At 43.8% G+C, this 19,110-nt stretch overlaps 1 protein-coding gene across 5 annotated transcripts in view; it reads right to left on the bottom strand.

The window, feature by feature from the left end:
- The window catches only part of PARD3 (par-3 family cell polarity regulator), a 542,078-nt gene extending 523,260 nt beyond the window's left edge, over positions 1 to 18,818 (bottom strand). For 2 of the 5 annotated variants that reach the window (XM_053359112.1, XM_053359111.1), the window contains exon 1: positions 18,154 to 18,817. In XM_053359112.1, the coding sequence (XP_053215087.1) occupies positions 18,154 to 18,273 (120 nt within the window). In that variant the 5' untranslated portion in view covers positions 18,274 to 18,817. Of the gene's footprint in view, positions 1 to 18,153 lie in introns of all 5 variants that reach the window. The other 3 variants (XM_053359113.1, XM_053359109.1, XM_053359110.1) reach the window with 3 other exon arrangements.
- Positions 18,819 to 19,110: the final 292 nt, after the last annotated feature.

Raw genomic sequence — 19,110 nt, 5'->3', positions numbered from 1 at the left:
TACATGTGATATGTATAACCCCTGCATAAGTTGAGGGCTTACAGTACAACCATATTCCTTCTGGGTTGCAGCGCAACAAGCACTTTAAATTGCGACACCCATCATTTTGGGCACTGTGCTTAAGAATGCCTTTGAGTTACACTAGGCAAAACAAAACACATTATATTTCAACTCACAGACAGCACGGCTTAAAAGACATTTCTGACTTCTTTGCCATAAGATTTGGCTGATGCAGCCACTGTAACTTATTTTGTTAAATCAGTCATTGCCTGTAGCACTTCTCTCAGTCGTAGCGTGTTAAACAACCTGAGCTCTTACCAGCCCGTGTAAGAGGACTCAAAAGGGTAAAAGCTCAAGAGACAACAACCCCCAGGCAAATTTAAGTCAAAACTCTTGCTTCACCCCACAGAGGAAATGTACCTAACTCACATTAATGCATGTTCCCTGTAGCAAAATAATGGCAAAGTGTACATTTAAGTTAGTCCAAACTAGATGATAGTTACTTCCAATAATCCTGGTTCGCACAATAACACTAATCCACTGTTCATTACACTATGATCTATTACACCACGGCTCAACATTATGTGCAGATTTTGTCCAGTAGTTTAGCTATGGTTATTTTACTGCTAACGGTATGATCTGAAATCAGGGCTTGATTTTTCACTTACAAACCTTGGCTTGTTTTCACTATGGCATGGCATTACATGTGAGCCCAGCACTCTAAAGTGTGTTGAACAAAATAAACATCCACAAAGTTATCAACTGATCAGCTGAATATATGATAGATAAGGCAACAATATGTACCATTTTATAATATGCAGAGGATAATATGTGCAAAGAAACCAGGGAGGGGAGCTGAGGGAAGTCCTGGAGGGGGGGAGAGGGAGGGAGGGAGGGAGGGAGGGGAGGGGGGAAAGGGGGGAATGTAAATGGTTGTGTTGATTGATAATTTGTTTGCTAAAATTGTTCAATAAAAATATATTTATAAAAAAAGTGTGTTGAACAGGCAAAAACATGTATTTCTCTAGCACATGAAGTATGCACTAGAAATGCTCAGTACACTTATTGTGTCACGAGGCTTAACACCCGCTCTATGATCAAGTGTTGAAATTCTTCTTTGCCAGTATTTAATTAATTGGCTCAGCACTGGTGGGGTTTTTTGTTTTCGTTTTGGTAAAAATATGAGTAAGTGCACATATATTGATAAAAGTGCCATGAATGTCAGCACAAAATGACAATGGGAAGTAAGGGGAGGGGAGGTGATGGTACTTTGTATCAGATGAGTAATGTGACACATAAAATACCACTGCTCAGCTCCTTCATCTAGAGGCAACTCTTCATCACAGTGAACAGCAACAGTATGTAGAAACTAGTTAAATGAACTTCCAGAGAAAGTGTACCCCAGAAGACCAGATGCCTGGTAAAATCAAAAAGAAAAGCGCCAAAGACTTTCACATCCTAGTTGTGAAAGCTCAGAAACATCTGGCTGGTCATTATTGGACATGAAAAGCTGGAGTAGATGGACTTTTGGTCTGATTTTTTTCAGAGACATTTTGTTTTTCATTAAATGCATCCTGCTTTGCTCCATTCTGCATTTTCATTACTGGAAAGAGAAAATAAAAAGGGAACTGCTCAAATTATTTACTTTGTTCAGAGTCTCAGAAATTTCAAGTGTAGCTTAATGGAAGGAAAGTATCAAATCTTTTGTGCTCCTTTTTTCTCTAAGCCTTCAACAATGTGTTTTTCCTTTCTCTACAGGATTCGTACAGCTTGACAATGATAAACAGACAATATCACAGCACTTCTCTGAAAAACTAAGGGAAGAAGTACATGCTACAGAAAGCACGATGCTGTCCTCAAAAGAAGCACTCATTTGCCAAACCGATCCTTTCTTTCTGCAGCACATGGTAACACTTAGCATTGTGTCATGACATCATAACATCTGCTTATATGGATTTTGCAAAGAGATCCACATAGGTAAAACTGTTTTGCTCTGTAAAGTCACTTACATATTAGTTTAAGTCTGAAGGCACAACCCACTAGGATGGTCTCCTAAATAAGACTGAGATAAATCAAACTACTGAACTAAATAAGCACAGCAAAAGACCTCCACAATTGTAACAAGTACATAAGAAGCTGCCTTAGACAAGTCAGACTATTGGCCCCTCTAAGCTTACTATTTTCTGTACCAGCCTTCATCATATTGGTGCTCTACAACTCCCATCAGCCCCAACTAGGTATGCAACAGTAAACTATGGTTTATCGTTATTACGAGTTTTAACCTCACACAATCCAAAAAAGTATAAGCAAGATTGGGATTGTAACCAACGAAAAGGAGGGGGGGAACAGAGGGCAAAGACAGTGATGGAGGCTGGCAACAACTTAAAATACACTTCCTGTTAAAACACGCTTGGGGGGTGCGGTCTAAAATACACAAAATTAGGTGGGGGTGTACAATCCACGCTTTCACACAGACAATGAAGCTAGAGAAGGACAACAGATTTAGAGGTGTGTTGAGGATGTTCATATGACTGATATCTAGAAGGCATGTGTATTTGAAAACAGGAAAATGTCAATAACAAAGAGAAGTAATGCCCTAGGCATGTAAGTGTAAATTGATATTAACAGCTAAACAGGGGAAACATGGTTCTATGTTACAAGTTTTTTTCAAATGCTGAATAGATATGTATGCTGAGCAGAACTGAGAAACAAAAAAACCCACACGTGAGCCATTCTTATACCGGAAATTTCATATGTGTAGATATTGTTCAGGCAAAAATTTCAGATTTGAGGAAAGTGATGATACTTGCATAATTTAATACAGTCACGATAGATATGGCACTTTCTGTTTAGTAGTGTGGCCAAGTTTTGGTTCATACAAGGGTTTCAATCCTATATCCAGCTGCCTAAGTGCTACAGCAGGCATCTCCAAACTCGGCCCTCCAGATGTTTTGGGACTACAACTCCCAACATCCCTAGCTAACAGGACCAGTGGTCAGGGATGATGGGAATTGTAGTCCCAAAACATCTGGAGGGCCTGTGCTAGAGCTTCTGAATTCAATGACACTTTGAATCCAGCTATAACAGATGTGGGAGATCTTTGGCCCTCCAGATGTTGCTGAATTACAATTCCCATCATCCCTGACCATTGGTCATACCTGCTGGGTCTGATGGGAACTGCAGTTCAGGAACATCTGCAGGACCAAATGTTCCCCACTCCCCATCTATAGGATTGTGCTCAACTTATAAGTATCCTCTGCATTAAAGCACACTTTCTTTTTTATCTGAGAGACAATTTTTAAAACTGGACATGGAGCATATTGATTTGAATACTGGAAATGAATGTGGTGCTGAATGAAGAGATTTGGGGGGGGGATTAAACAACCATCCAATAAACATATCCATACGCAAGATATACATATACCAGGAGAAAGAGGAAAGTGCAAAGTGTATTCCGTATGGTTTCATAAGAAGCTTGGGGGGGTGTTATACTCCACAAATGGGAGAAATAGCAGCTGTTTTTGAATCATATGATTGTGCACCACTAACATATGAAAAGGCCTGAATATCCTTGGCAGGAAAGCTAATGGCAGTGGATCCACAGAGTCCATATGTGTTTCATTACTATATCAATACAGTGACTCAGGATGGCCATGCAATTCAACACACAATTGAAATGCACAGATTGGAGTCAGAAATAAAAAAATTGTGTCTTACCTACATGAACCTACACTAAACTTTAACACAATCATTTTTAGGTACATTAACTCAACAACCCACATTAGGCTTGTTACTGAATTAAAGGGCAAGGTTGACTTAGGTAAAGGTAAAGGACCCCTGACAGTTGAGTCCAGTCGCGAATGACTCTGGGGCTGCGGCGCTCATCTCGCTTTACTGGCCGAGGGAGCCAACATTTGTCCGCAGACAGTTTTTCCAGGTCATGTGGTCAGCATGACTAGCATGACAGAGCAGCGCACGGAAACGCTGTTTACCTTCCCGCCAGAGCAGTACCTATTTATCTATTTGCACTTTGACATGCTTTTGAACTGCTAGGTTGGCAGGAGCTGGGACCAAGCAACCAGAGCTCACCCCATCGCGGGGATTCAAACCACTGACATTCCGATCGGCAAGCCCAAGGCTCAGTGGTTTACAGCACAGCGCCACCCGCGTCCCTTACATGCATGCAAAATCATCCCTGCACAGCAACAAGAAAGCGACCTCACAGCACAGACATTTACTATTAAATTGAAATTTCCTCCTGGACACCAATTAAGCTCTCACCACCGGACATTACCAGAATTTTCTGGTATATATGGTGACCCTATTCTTGAATAATGTCTCTCTACTTTCCAATCATTTTATTCAAACTCCTCTTCCCAGTTATTTGTCCTGCAGCGTTTCCCCCATTCATTTTGTAAAACGTTAACCAGGTCTCTCAAAAATGTCACCCTTATCTCTTTTTATTAGGATGGATGCATCACCTTTAACTATTTCCCCTTCAGCTCCTTACCTTTCTTCCCCAATCAGTCTTTCTCCCACCTACTATGTGTTTTAAGGGCTTATTGTTATGGTCTTCCTGCTTTGATCCTGCTTTTTAGAACAAGGAAAAGAGACAGGCAGATAGATACACAGAGTAAGGTAGAAAGTGCTTATTCATAGCAATGAAACAAATCATTTCCCCTTTTATCCAGCCCTACAGAGCCACCTGCCCCACAACTCCTTCAACATCGCAATTATTTCTCCCCATTACCCACCACTAGGAAAACCAGATGAAACTGTGGACAGAATTTTAACAGTTGTATTGCAGGGAAATTTTGTCCTGTCTTAATCCTGCAGGTATGATACAAATCTGCGCTTGCTGAAATTCCCTCTCCTACCCATCTATTAAAGGGGAGCAGAAACCTTTGTCTCCCAGAGAGATAGCTGTTAGTCTATTGCAAAAGAAAACACAGCATCTGGTGGCATCTTAAATGTGAAGAAGTGTATTATGGTATTTATTCGTAGATTAGCAAGGGTATTGTTGGAGCAGAGTAAGCCAACAGGATACCCTGTTGTTAGACTACAATTCCCACCAGCACCAGCCAAAATGGTCAGTGGCCAGGAATGATGAGAGTTGTAGTTCAGCAACATCAGGAAGGCTTCACATTTGCTTTTTCTGTGTTAGAATGGGGTCCACCCCCCCAAGCCTTCTGTACTGAACCCTAGACCCTGTCCCCTCCCCTCCCTTTTTATATCTTCATCATCATTGCCAACATTATTCTAAGGCAGGTGTGGGGAACCTTTGGCCTTCAACAGGCATAGGCAAACTCGGCCCTCAAGATGTTTTGAGACTACAATTCCCATCATCCCTGACCACTGGTCCTGTTAGCTAGTGATGATGGGAGTTGCAGTCCCAAAACATCTGGAGGGCCGAGTTTGCTTATGCCTGGCCTTCAAGTAGTTGCTGGACTACAATTCCCATCAACCCTGGTCGTTGGCCATGTTTACTGGGACTGACAGAAGTTGTTGTTCAGCAACATCTGGAAGGCCAAGGGTTCCCCACACCTGCCCCAAGATTTCCAAGCAACTTATGATGCATTTGAAAACCAAATGCATTACACCACTAATTCATATAAAACACATGCCATTCATTAATATTAATATATAATTTTGTAGGAATGTGTTAATGGCATAATGTGTTTATGATTAAGTTGCCAGGCTATTTACACATAAAAAAGCCCTGCATAACAAGATACAGAGCTACCTCGGTTTACAGACTTAATCCGTTCCGGAAATCCGTTCTTAAACCAAAACCATTATTAAACCGAGGAGTGCTTTCCCTAATGAGGCCTCCCACCACCGGTGACCTTCCACTGTTTGGATTCTGTTCTTAGGCCAAGGTAAAGTTCGCAAACCGGGACACTACTTCTGATTTTGCAGAGATAGGGGCACAGTTCCTTGGAGACAAGATGGTCCTTTAGCACTGAATTCTCAGTGCTAACGATATTTCCAGTTCTCATAAAAATGAGGACAATGCAAAACAGGCTAAAATTCAGGGCAATGAGAGTGGAGAGAGGAGAACTGGAAATTTCAAAGGAAACATCTCTCTCTCTCTCTCTAGCTATCAAAATTTATTATACTATGCTAACACCACCAGAGGGATACTCTGTGTTACTTTCGCCCCCTTCAGAAACATACTTTCTTGTGTATTTTCTTGTGTATTTACATGAGTATGTCAAGTCTATTTACATATCAATTCTTAACCCAAAACCAAACCTTCGTTTATTTACAATGCATAGTTTGCCACATACACAGGCACACACTTTGGCCAAGAAGTAGAAATTCTGCAGTGTAAATGTGCTAAGGTAAGCTTTTTTGGCTACTTTTGAGTAAAAGCAAACATATTTGCAGTTGATAGCTGTATTTTATTTTAACTATCTCACACAGCCTTTAAAAATAAGGAGAAAAATATAGCCTTGTAGGTATAAACAATGGGCTATTTAGAATTTTATGTTATTTAAACTGAAAAAACCCAAACAAGTTAGTTCAAACATCTCCTTTTATCTTGGAACACATCTGGAACACATTATTCAAAAACAACAATTGGAGCTACTATTCCATAAATCCACAACTGCTAAAAATATTTTGCCAAATAAAATTAAGACAGTTTGTAAAAGAAACCAAATGGATGGCTCCTAGCCCAGTGACCCATTCACCCCCCTACACCTACACCCACCAGAAATTAAAGATTATGGGGAAATCCAAGCCTGTCGTTCCTCTTGCAGAGCAGTGCAGGAACCAGTAGAGACATCCGCTAATGCAGGAGTGGGGAATCTTTGGCTCTCTGGGTGTTGCCAAACTACAGCTTCCATTGGTCCTCAGAAGCATGACCAATGGGAGTTGTAGTTCAACAGCATATGGTGGGCTAAAGGTTCTGTACACCTGTGCTAATATAAGAACTGGGGAGGCAATTTTTGCAACTATAACAACAACAACAAAAAAACCCCTTTCTGATGCAGCCTCTCGTGCTCCCCAAATTCTGAAGGACCCTCTATACCTTCACATTTTAGGTCAAATAGCCCCTGGCACATATCAAGATCATATTCAGCTTAGAGAGTGTGAATGGATTGGATCCAGATTCAAGACATGCATATAGCAGACCCACTGAAATAACTTCCAAACACAGCTGAGATTGCAATCCTAACTCCACTCACCTGTGAATTAGCCCCACTGGATTCAATAGGGTGTACTACTTCTAAATAGATGTACTTAGGACTGCTCTGAAAAATTGAGATCCAACTCAATGTTTCTCCTAGGATATTCTCCCTTTTCAAAGCAGCCACTAAGCTATAAGTAGGGGGTAGTTACCCTTTCTTGGCCCAAGGATCACATTCAACTTTGACCACCCTTCTGGAACTGCACACAAGCAGCAGATGTGGCCACCACATACTCTCTGCACACGTGTACAAGTCAACAACAGCCCACCTCAACTAATCCAATGCAGGTGATCAAGAAGAAAAGGTGCTTTGCATTTCCATCAGGGTGCTTGGTTGGACAAGATTTAAACCTCTCCACCCAATCCAGTGCACTGTCCAATTTATTATTATTTTTTCCTTTTTGCTATCATTGTCAAAATTGGGGGGGCAGTCAGGGGGTCAGAAAAAGTGCCTGGGGGGGCAGATCAAGCCCCCCAAGCCTGGGGTTAACTGGGAGCTAGAGCCTTCATTAGAAGACTGATCAGGAGCCAAAAGACTGAAGGCTGTACAATTTTGCTCTCAGAGTTTTCTAACAGGTATAATTCAAACACTTGTTTCCCACAGAACTGAAAACCAGTTATGCAAGAAAAAGAGCTGCACGCTGAATCAACAAAGATGGAATTCACAGGCTTTCTGCTGTGAAGGACAATATACAAAACCACTAACAGATGTGCCAACACACAAAAGCCTCCCACAAGATGGCAAAACCTTCATGAATAAAAGCAAATGAAAGGTGGTTTTATCAAGTCACTTCTTTTTAGCTGTAATAGTAGAAACAAAATAAAGATGAAGTTTATATACCTGGGGGTGGAGCAGTTCATTGTGCCATTGATTAGCATGGTGCATGGAGTGTTAAGACTGAAACAGGGCATTTTCAGTGGTGGCCACCCTATCGTGGAAGTCCATCCTTAATGAAACCCAGTGCCCTCCATACTGATGGGAGCCTTATGCCAAGTTAAGCCATTGTGGTTCATCTAGCTCACTACTGTTTACACTTACTGTTAGCACCTCTCCAGGGTTCAAGGTAGAGGTCTCTTCCAAACCTAATTGAAGACATCCGAGGTTGAACCTGGGACTTTGCACATGCAAAGCAGATGCTCCATCATGGAGTCACAAGTCATCCCCTGATAACACTCTGGTGTAGATTCAAAATGTATGTTTTTCTTCCACCAGGTATTTGGAACATAGTTGTGCTGGAATTTAACAGTTTTATTGCTTCCTGCCTCATGTTTTGATTGCTGATAAATTTTATGGAGATGTTATGGATATTTTAAACATTTTTATGTGTTCGTATTTTATTGTTATTGTTAGGGCTGGTGGGCTCCAGGAGGAGGAAGGGTGGCTTTGGAAAACAAAGAATAACTAAATATTTCAAAGCACTCTCTTATGCAAGGTGATTCAGCCACAGAGGCCTGTACTTACCAAGAGTTTGACAGCAAAATGCTAATTTGAATAATGTGCCCACACCCAATTAAAAGTATCATTTACATAAAAAAAACCTGATGGGTGCCAAACTACTGTCAGAGGGGCTGTGGCATACTACTTTTACAATTAGCACATACAACTATAAACAAAACTGAGTAATCCCTTCAGGAATAAATACTTGACACTGGGAACTAAAGCTATGGGTTTCAACCAGTTGCAGCTTCCTGCCATTAGAAGGTTCTTCAGTCCAGGAGAGGTTTCCATGAATGGAAGAGGAGAAAGCAATTTTTGCCAGTTCCCCCATTCCCCTGCAACCTTCTTCAGATCAAAGGCTTGGAGGACCTGTTTTGAATACTATGGGGGCAGCAAGAGAAAGGTAGATTTTTCTTTTTAAAAAAAAAAAACTTCCCTGCCCCCTCCATTTTTTGGAAGTCAATCTGCTGGAGCAAAGAGCTACCTGTGAACAGAGGGACACAACCCTCAAGAATCCACGCATTAGGCAAGGTGAGGCAACAGCCTCAGGCGGCTGGATCTACATGGGCAGCAGATCCCAAGGTGGATGTTTATTGTTCCCTGCTTGTTCCTGATGTTGATCCTCACTCACCCCTTCTTCCCTGGAGGGGAAGTGTCATTTTGTGGTTCACCTCAGGTGTCAGAATGTCTTATGCTGGTCCTGTGCTCAGTTGTCATCAGCCTGTTTTGGGGTTAGGGTTAGGGAGATGGGGGAGCAACTTCTGCAAATCTTGGGGCTTCTGAAGCCTGCTGAAACTTCCATCTTGTGACTGGCTATGTAAGAAGTGGCACTCAAACTGTGTTTGCTACTATTATATAGGATATAAGCCTTCAAAGTAGGAAATGAGTTGCTAGTATCTACAGGGGCACTGCAGAGCTTTGAAATGCAGGCTTCCCTCTCCAGTACTTCAAAAATGAAACCTTGTTCATTTTTGCAGTTTAAGTGCAAGGAAGAAGGGTACAAAATAGCTGCAACTCCAAGCCTACCAGTCAACAAACAGATACGGGTGTCCAGGAGAAGCTGTGATGAGTACTCTCAACAAATATTTGGAACTCACCAAAACCGCCACTATAATCCTATCCAGTAGAAGAGCAACTGCCAAATGCATTCCATCTCTGCTGATCCTCCACTAAAGTTATTCATATATTTCATACTGCATGAATAGCCAGCCAGTCATTTTCCAGCATTCCACCAAAAGGTTGCCAGTCTTGAAATGTTTTAAGAGCATAGGAAGTTGGCTGCAGCCAAAAAAACAACAACAAAAAAAAACAGAAGCGGGTGGGATACAGTGGTACCTCGGGTTAAGTACTCAATTCGTTCCAGAGGTCTGTTCTTAACCTGAAACTGTTCTTAACCTGAAGCACCACTTTAGCTAATGGGGCCTCCCGCTGCTGCCACACCACCGGAGCCCCATTTCTGTTCTCATCCTGAAGCAAAGTTCTTAACCTGAAGTACTATTTCTGGGTTAGCGGAGTGTGTAACCTGAAGCGTATGTAACCTGAGGTACCACTGTACTTTTGGACATCAACGCAAGTTGGGGGAAAGTGGCATCTCTTCAGATCACTGGAACATAGGAAAGTGTCCATCCAGCTCAATACTGTCTACTCTGACTGGCAGAAGCTTTCAAGGGTTTCAGACATGAGTCTCTCTCAGCCTAGGGATTGAATGTGGGACCTCCAGCAGGCAGGGCTGTTGTTTTACTACTGAGATACAGCCTTTCATGAGAGCCCTAAAATAGGAAGCCCCTTTTTTATCCATACACCCCCAAACAAGCTTATGCCATGATACGCTTTCAGCAACAAGAGGGTTATAGAACTACTCTTTGGAATACTTCCCTACCTGTTGCTTATTTGTCACTGAAATACATGGACTCTAGTCTTTCTCTAATGCATTTTTATTTCATGCTGGGCTCCCTCTAGCCACGGCTGACCAATTCAAATCTAATAATAATAATAATAATAATAATAATAATAATAATAATAATAAGTTATTTATACCCAGCCTATCTGGCTGGGCCTCCCCAGCCACTCTGGGCAGCTTCCAACAAAAATATTAAAATACAGTAATGCATCAAACATTAAAAGCTTCCCTAAACAGGGGTCCTCCTTTTCTTTTTTAAACTCACAACTGCATGGGGAGGAGCAATCTGGATCAGATTGATGGCGTCCTGAGGTTTTTAACCCTTTCATCCCATGCCATTTTCTCTTCTGAAAATTACTCTGCACAAAGCTGCTATTTCCCCTAAAGCTGCCATTTACAGCAAATTTCATAGACAGGACTTACTTCCAAGTTAATCTATCAAGGATAGGAGCCTCCCTGTCTTTCACCTAGCTAGTTATAAACCTTTTTATTCTGCCAGGCTTTTGCCTTCTAAGGTCATTGTTACTTGTGAGCTCTGCTGTTGTTGCTTTTAAATAAATTTTAATGTCATGTGTTTTGTGCATATAATTGCAGAGGTGGGGCAACATGGCCTAAGAGCCACATTCCCGTCTTGGCAACCTTCTGGGTGCTATATCAGAGCAACTAGCGTGAATTTTGTCTTTAGACAGTAGGCTAGTTTCTTCACAATCACACAACCCATACAAGCAAGAAAGAAGCATTATTGGAGTTCAAGGATACATTCCATCGAGGTAAAAACATAGTTTTGGTGCACAGCAAGGCTAGTGGTGGCATGGCTTGGGAGGGCAGTAAGTCCAGAGGACCAGAAAGAGAAGACTGGAGGGCTGCATTTGGTTCCCCAGAACTGGTTTAAAGTATTATGATTTTAAACAGTTGTCAATCATGGGATACCTTGGCCACAGCTGCCCATGCGCTGGCACAACTGGATTGCTGCAATGTGCGAGCCAGCAACATCTGGGGAATGAAAGGTTCCCAACGCTACCTTACAGACTTATTTTGCATTCAACAAGAAGCACAAATTTCCACTTACATGTATTTGGGTCTCCACAGCCCAAAGTGCAAGGATGGGACATTATTCAATCTCCCCATTATAAAATACAGTAGACAAAATAAGGTGCATTTAGTCCTGTGTTTTCTTAAGTCTCCTTTTTATAGCAAGTTCTGTCTCTTGCCATGTAATTAACTTTTCATTTTCCTAGCATAATGATCCCATTCCAACAACAACAAAAGATGTCATTTGCATTATACTTGACTTAATTTTGAGCACTGCTTCCTATAAAAGGTATTATCAGCACCCGAGAATTCATCTTTTGCTTTTTAATTTTTTTATTTTTTTTTTAATTTGCAAAATAATATGACTCTGACAGACTACTGCCAGGAGGACATGTCAAGAAAAGGTAAAGCAGAGCTAGAACAATTCTACAAAGTTCTACCTAGCTACAAAGTTGATCCTGCCACTGAGGTATCCAACAGGGTAATCTTAGGCTAGGGATGCAAGAAAAAATCAAATTCTGACCCATGTTTGTCACATACAGCACTGCTTCCTTTCTACTGCAGTTAGTTTGGCTTTCAAAAAAACTGTTATTCATCTCTTTGTCTGCTGGGCAAAATTTTAAATAATAAAGTACATAACTGATTACATTATTTCACGCCATCAATTTCAGTGCAGAGGAAATGCGATGCAGATGGGAAGGGGAGCAATCAATTACTTATCATTTACAGCCTGAAAGACAAAAGTGAATACTGATTGTTTTCACCTGACTGATTTGCCTTCCAGACATGGAAGCAAATAAGTGAGTTTCACCAATTTCTGCTCCTGTTTCCATTTGAGTTCTTTGACACCCCTATGCTGTGCATGTCTGCTACTTAGAAGTCACATTGAGCTCCATGAGACTTTGCCCCAGGTAAGCATGTACAGAACTGCAGCCCTATTGTGCAAGCATGTGCATGTTTAATTGGAAATCAGCTTCACTGTGGTCAATGGGGCTTAGTTCCTGGCAAGTGTGTGGAGGATTGAAGCCTTTGGCTACACTTGTACATAGATACTTACTTGGGAGTAAATTCCATTGAGATCTACAACTCTTAAATGTGAGTAGGCACATGTGCATAGGATAATATAGTCACTTTTCAGACCTCGTCATGCCTAAATTGATGGTAGCTTTTATGGGTTAATTCTTTCCTCTAGTAAAAGCATTTTTATAGGTGAACCTGGAATCTACCGTGTCTACCTGGAGTAAGTTCCACTAAGCACAATGGAATTTACTTTCAAGTAAGCATGAATAGGATAGCCCAACAGAATATTTATACGAAGGATAGGAAACCTACACCCCGCTCCCGAAGATGTTGGACTTGCAACAACTCTCACTCCCCAGCCAGCATGGCCAGTGGTCGGGAATGATGAAGCCCAACAACTTCTGAATGATCAAGGTTCTCCATCCATGATTTACGTAGTGTATGTTACACGTCACAAACTAACTTAAAAAAGGGAAGGTACATGCCCCAAAGAGCACACAATCTACATTTCAGAGTTGTTACAGAGGAAGACAAGGACTGGCAAAGGCAAGAGCAGGAGTTGGCAACTTAAGGCCCATCGGCCACAAGCGGCCCACAGGGGTCGTTTAACCGGCCCATGAGCCGCCCCCAGACCAAGCCACCTGCTCAGCAAGCCCCCATGTGCTGCACTAAACCAGTGCAGCGCAGTGTGGAGACTCGCTTCCACAGTGCTGGAAATCACGTCTGCGCAGACGCCAGAAACAGCAGGTGTGGGTGCGTGATCCGGCCCACTGGAGTGAACCAGCCCAGGCGAGGTAAACCTTGCCAACCCCTGGGCAAGAGAAACAAGAGATGGCTGTGGCTAATGTTAGGCTTTAATAAGGTTGTCATCAAGATTGTTTTAAAGGAGGGACATGCTGTTTTAAGGAATTTCATTTTCGTTCCACCACCCCTAGGTGCGTGCACACAAACACACACACACCCCACAGGCACCGGCAGGAGTTGTTATGCATAAAACATATTCAAATACGTCAAATAAACTTTCAGTAGATGCCAACTGCCTGCATAAGACTAGAAAAAGAATACAATGAGTGTTTCAAAGGTTTACTGTTCAAATGCAAAACATTTTGACCAATAATACCAGCAGGGCAATCTATCAGTATATTTGAATATTTAAATATATGGCATCCATTTTCATATCCTCTATTTTGAAGTTATTTGTACAATTTCTCCCAATCAAGTTTAACCATACCATAAAGCTTTTTGTAGATGGGGTGAGGCCATAACGCAGCAGTGGGAAACCTGTGAGCTGACCCTCTACGTCTTGTTCAACTCCAGCTTTCATCATCACCAGCTAACACTGCCAATGGTCAAGGAAGATGGGAGTTGTGGGCTTGAAACATCTGGGAGGACCACAGATTCCCCACCCTTTCCCATAAAGCATTCAGTATTGTACATTTGATTGCTATAATCTGCTCTATAACCATAGGGTAAAGAGCAGATTAGAAATAGGATAAGCAAACATTTAAATTAGCAGCATAGTATTTTCTTATGGATGGCAGCACTGACTGCAAAACATTTCACATAATGCACATTTAGGTATTCAGTTAAGTACTTTTATAATGTGGTGCTCTGGGACAGGGAGAGGATGCACATTTAATGTACAACTTAATAAAGTTCTGGAGATGCCTAGGCATCTCTGCTGAATGAAAATATTGCCATATGAAATTATTATTCAGTCATGCAGAAAAGCATGTGCTACAGCCCTCTGACATGTCTGAACCACCTCTGGGGTTTGAGAGTTTGAAAACATCATCACCTTAAAGTCCTCATACACACCCCATACACTGTGAGCTGGCATATCTGAGTGAGAGGCATCTCTCTCCAAAAACAAAGGGACTCTTCATACATTAGATTTTTAAGTATATGCTTAAACATCTTAAGTGTGCCCCTAAGTACACTAAGCACGAATGCTACAGGTTGATGTTTGTGTACCATTACTGTATATCATGCTGTTGTTGCACTTAGGAAAACAAGATTGTCTGGAGCGTCCTTCCAAATAACACTTTGTTGCAAATCTAAGTTTGCTGTGGTGCAATGTTGAAACAATCCCAAACATTAATTGTTTGGGAAGCAGAGAGCAAACAGCGATAAGCAAACTTGAAACTCTGTCAAAACCCTTTGAGAATCGTTTCCCACCTTTTAACCACACAACTGAAGGAGTCTCGTGAGCCACCTCTCTAATCTCTTTCCCCTACCCACTTGCAACCATGCATAACCTGATACTGTATTCAGCTAGAGGAGTTAAGCTAAGACCTTGTATTCCAAGAAGTTATCAATGGCTGATATAACAGCGGAAGATAACTTCTTGAGAACAAGAGTATGAACACATTTGCCGAAAGTAAGGGGGGTTGGCTGCAATGCCCAAACAAGCCAATTTTATTATTTTTTAAGGAAAGAGAGGTGTCAAAGGGTAGATGAATAACAGAGCCCAAGATTCTTAATTCACATTCTTGCCAGTGTGGTGTAGTGATTTGAGCATTAGACTAGGACCTGGGATCCGGAGACTAGAGTTTACATCCCCACTGAGCCACGGACTCCAATGGGTGACCTTGGGTGAGTTACTATCTTGCAGTCTAGCCTACCACACAGGGTTGTTGCTAGGATAAAATGGAGAAGGGGAGAGAAACAGGTATGCCACTTTGAGCTCCTTGGAATAAAAGTGAGATATAAATACAATAAAAATCTATTTCAGGCAAGTTTTCTTAGAGCAAATCCATAGCGTGCAAAACAGCAGCAACCTCCAGCCTGTTATATGTGTGATACCCTACTTCCCAAGGTGCCTCTGCAATCATCTCCAGTTGCCTGTTTCAAAATGAAAACTCCATCATGCACCACCTTTCATTTGGCTTTAAGAAGTGCTGGGCATGTCAAAGGCAGTGCTATATAAGCAACAGCACCGTTCTTTTCACGCTGTCCTGTGGTTTGCAGGCAACATGCTGCTGCTGCTGCCTCTACCAGCCATTCTGATATGACTCACAACCTGCTGGGCTTGTCTCTCACTAAAAGCCAGCTCTCCTCTTCACAGCAAGGCATTTTCTTGCACTTTGGATGGGGGTTCAAGCTGTGAATAAAAACACTTCTTAGGAGCTTACATGCCTCGATTGGGGGGGGGGTGTCCTATTTTGTTTTCCAAAATAAACAGATTGCTTATTTTCCTAACAGGGGCCTTTTTTATTTGTATTTCCTTATGTCATTTGGATTTTGCCATGGATTTGGTCCCCCACCCAGAACAAGTAGCACTGTGAACACACAAGACTTATTTGCCAGCTTCCTTTGAATCAAGAGTCTACTGTGTTTTGTTATTTTCAATGCACGGTTCTAAAATATACTGGGAAGTAGGAATATCAGCCGAAAAGGATTGTATGGCTTACCCAAACACCCCTTCCTGTAATTACCTATGCTCTCTCTCAATTCCAAACAAAGTCCCAAAAAAATTCCCCAAGCTGCAAGATAGAGATGAGAACTAAACATCTCTAGAATGAAAGCCTGCAATCAACTTGTCAGTCAAATGGAGAATTACAGAATGTATTTTCTTTCCGTTTTAGAAAAGGGATTGTATCTTACAATAAGGCAGAAGAGCTGAACATTACAGATAGCTATGTATTCTGCCAAAACTACATCAGAATAATAATTATTATTTATTTTTATTTTCCAGGCGTCCTGCAAATCCAGTAAAAATCCAAGCAAGCTTTATATGCAGCAGGAGGACATGTGAACTCCAGTGGACAGTGTGCTCCAGAACAACAGAGCAGTTACAGTTCTGGGCATATTCTAATTTTGTTCAGCACCTCATGGAACCCACAATTAAACAGTTGCTTATGTTTCCCACCACCCAAAAAGGCAATTGTGCAAAGGAGGGATTTCAGTCCCTGGGGTGTCTTACAGCCTCACTCTCTCCTTCCCCATACAAAAGTAGGCAAACACACTCTGCATGCTGACAGTGTTTCAGGAAGCATGGTGAGGATATGATGGCTGCATCCAATGTTAAGCCACATTCAAAGAAGGCCCACCAAAATGAATGAAAGTGACTAACCTATGCCCAATATCAGTGGGTTTACTCTGAGTAGCACTTAGTTGGGTACAGCCCGTAATTTGTGCAAAATGTGACCTGCACAATTCTAATCAAGGCACAGCTATTTATCTTACAGGAAAATAGAACTCACTTGAAAGAATTTTTTTAAAAAAGAAATCTAATTTTTGCTTTAGTTAACCAATTCTGTGTTTGAGAGCTGAAAGGAGGTGGAAGGAAAATAAAGCTCGGAGTTTATTTTTTAATAGCAGAACTCAGTTACTGTTCCTATGCATGAGAACTCCATGATTTCATGTTTAGGGTTTTCTCTCTCCGGCCTGGACTAGCTGGAAAGCCTGGGGCTGGATTTCAAGTCTTTGCAGTAACCACAGCTCACGAAGAGAGGGGGTGGGGTGAAATTTACACGGTGCAGGAAGGAATGAAAGAAGGGTTTTTTTCTTTCAAAAATAATAACAACACAGCGTTGTTGTTGTTTATGAAAACCCACACACCTTTGTGGATATAACTCGCTGTTGAACAACAACGCCGAACTACAACTCCGTGTAACAATTGCAACTGGAGAGATGTCAGCCTTAAGTGACATCTAACAGCCTAGCTGTGCTTTGCAACCCTCGGCGTGCATAGGCGATGAATGCAACACAACAGCTCCCCAACACCATCCTCCTCGAAAGAACTACGTGATTGGAGGGGGTGGGCGGGGGTCTTTATAAGTGGGAATGGGGGGAGAGAGGCTGAACTACAGCCACGGCGACCACTTGCTGGTTCCAAACACACACACCCCAGCACAAAAACTGCAACAAAGAGTTCAGGCCCCAAAAGCCACGCGCGACTCTCTTTTGCAACTGTGTATCTCGCCACACCGGACTTAAAAAACAACAGGCAAGAACCACAAATCTCAGCGAAGAAGCACAAAAGGGGGGAAAAGGAGCCATGATGTTCAGCCAGCCCCAAACTCGGAAGCTTCCCATTTCCAATCGCTCTCTCTCTCTCACACACGCACATTCTCCTCCTCCTGGATCAGTAACAGGGACGGATACAAGAGCTCTGGGCGCTTGAAAGTTTACTGTCCCGGGGCGGGAAGGGGGAGGCGGCAGCGGACGACGACGGAAAGCGAGAGGAAGCGATCCCTGCTCCCCCAAACTCTCGTCCACGTTTCCTTGGAAGACTTTCCGAATCCCAGCTCCAGCTCAGCTGACAAAGCTCCCAACCCCGGGCTGGGGGTGTCCCGATCGGAGCCCCCCTCGCTCCTCTGGCTCCCTTCCCCACCAGCCTCCACTTTTTGCCTCTCTTTCCAGCTCCCTCCCCTCTCCAGGAAGCGCCATATTGATCCCAGGCGCCCTCTCTCTCTCTCTCGCTCTCCCTCCTCCTCCAGCTGCTGCTGCTCCTTCGCCTCCAGCCCGTCTTTCCTGCTCACCTCGCCCAAGTTCTCTCCCCCTCCTCGCCGCCCAGCTCCCCCACCCCACCCTTCGGCCCCCACGTCGCGCCCACACACTCACCTTGGCGATCGCCTTCCTGTACCTGGTCACCGCTTGCTCGATCAGACTGAAAACTTTCATCTGGCCGTCCCCGCAGGGCACGACCACCCGGGTCCGGCCGAAGCACACGGTGACTTTCATCCTGCCGCCCAGCGCGGCTCCCGGCCCCGATCCTCGGCCCGCCGCTTCCCGGAGCCCGCTGCTGCTGCTGCTACTACTAGGCGCAGCCCGCGATCGGCGGCAGCGCGGAGGGAGACGAGCGCCGCTCGGCTGGCCCTTCGCGCTTCCCCGCTTCCGCGCCCGGCCAGCAGCGCCAAGCGGGAGCCCGGCCCGAGGGCGGGCGGCTGGCGGAGCCTGCAGCTACTAAGTCCGCGGAGTCCCGTGGCGGCGCGAAGGGGGAGGCCCGGGCGGGCGCCCGTTCACATGCTGCGGGGGGGAGGAGGAGCGGGGCGCCGCCGCTGCCGCCAGCGCTAAGCAGGCATGCTCGCTCCTCGCTCGCTCGCTGCTTGCTCGCCCGCTCCCTTCCTGGCGCGCCAGCCGCTGCCTCTGGCCACCTGTTCGGCGTCTCCTCCTGCGCGCAGCTAGGCGGCGGCTTGCCTCACTCCTGCGACACGGGAAGGGCCGGGCTGTCTCCCCGCGAAGGCCGTGCAGGGCATTGCTCTTCGCCAGTCGCTCTCCAAGGCTCTCCCCCCACCCAGCCCCGTTAAGGGGTCAGATGCATGGCCAGGCGCACTAGGTATCCGCCAGCTCTCTTCTTCTTTTCTCGGAAAGCTGGTTGTTTTCCACCTTCTGACCACTTTGAAAGTTTTGCTCTACTTCCTGACTGTTTGCTTTCCCGCTATCAGGTTTATTTCGGAGTAACTTTCGTCTTGCAAACCGTCTCCTTGCCCAGGGAGGGTGCAGTCCTAAATGGGGTGGGTGCTGGGGCGCCAGGCCTCTCCGCCTTGGTGGATTTAAGTGAGCACGCAGCAGTTGTGG

The sequence above is a fragment of the Podarcis raffonei genome, chromosome 12, assembly GCF_027172205.1.
Source record: "Podarcis raffonei isolate rPodRaf1 chromosome 12, rPodRaf1.pri, whole genome shotgun sequence".
NCBI classification, from domain to species: domain Eukaryota; kingdom Metazoa; phylum Chordata; class Lepidosauria; order Squamata; family Lacertidae; genus Podarcis; species Podarcis raffonei.
The sequence above is the reverse complement of the archived record's forward strand: the minus strand, read 5'-3'. Positions and strand labels throughout refer to the sequence as shown.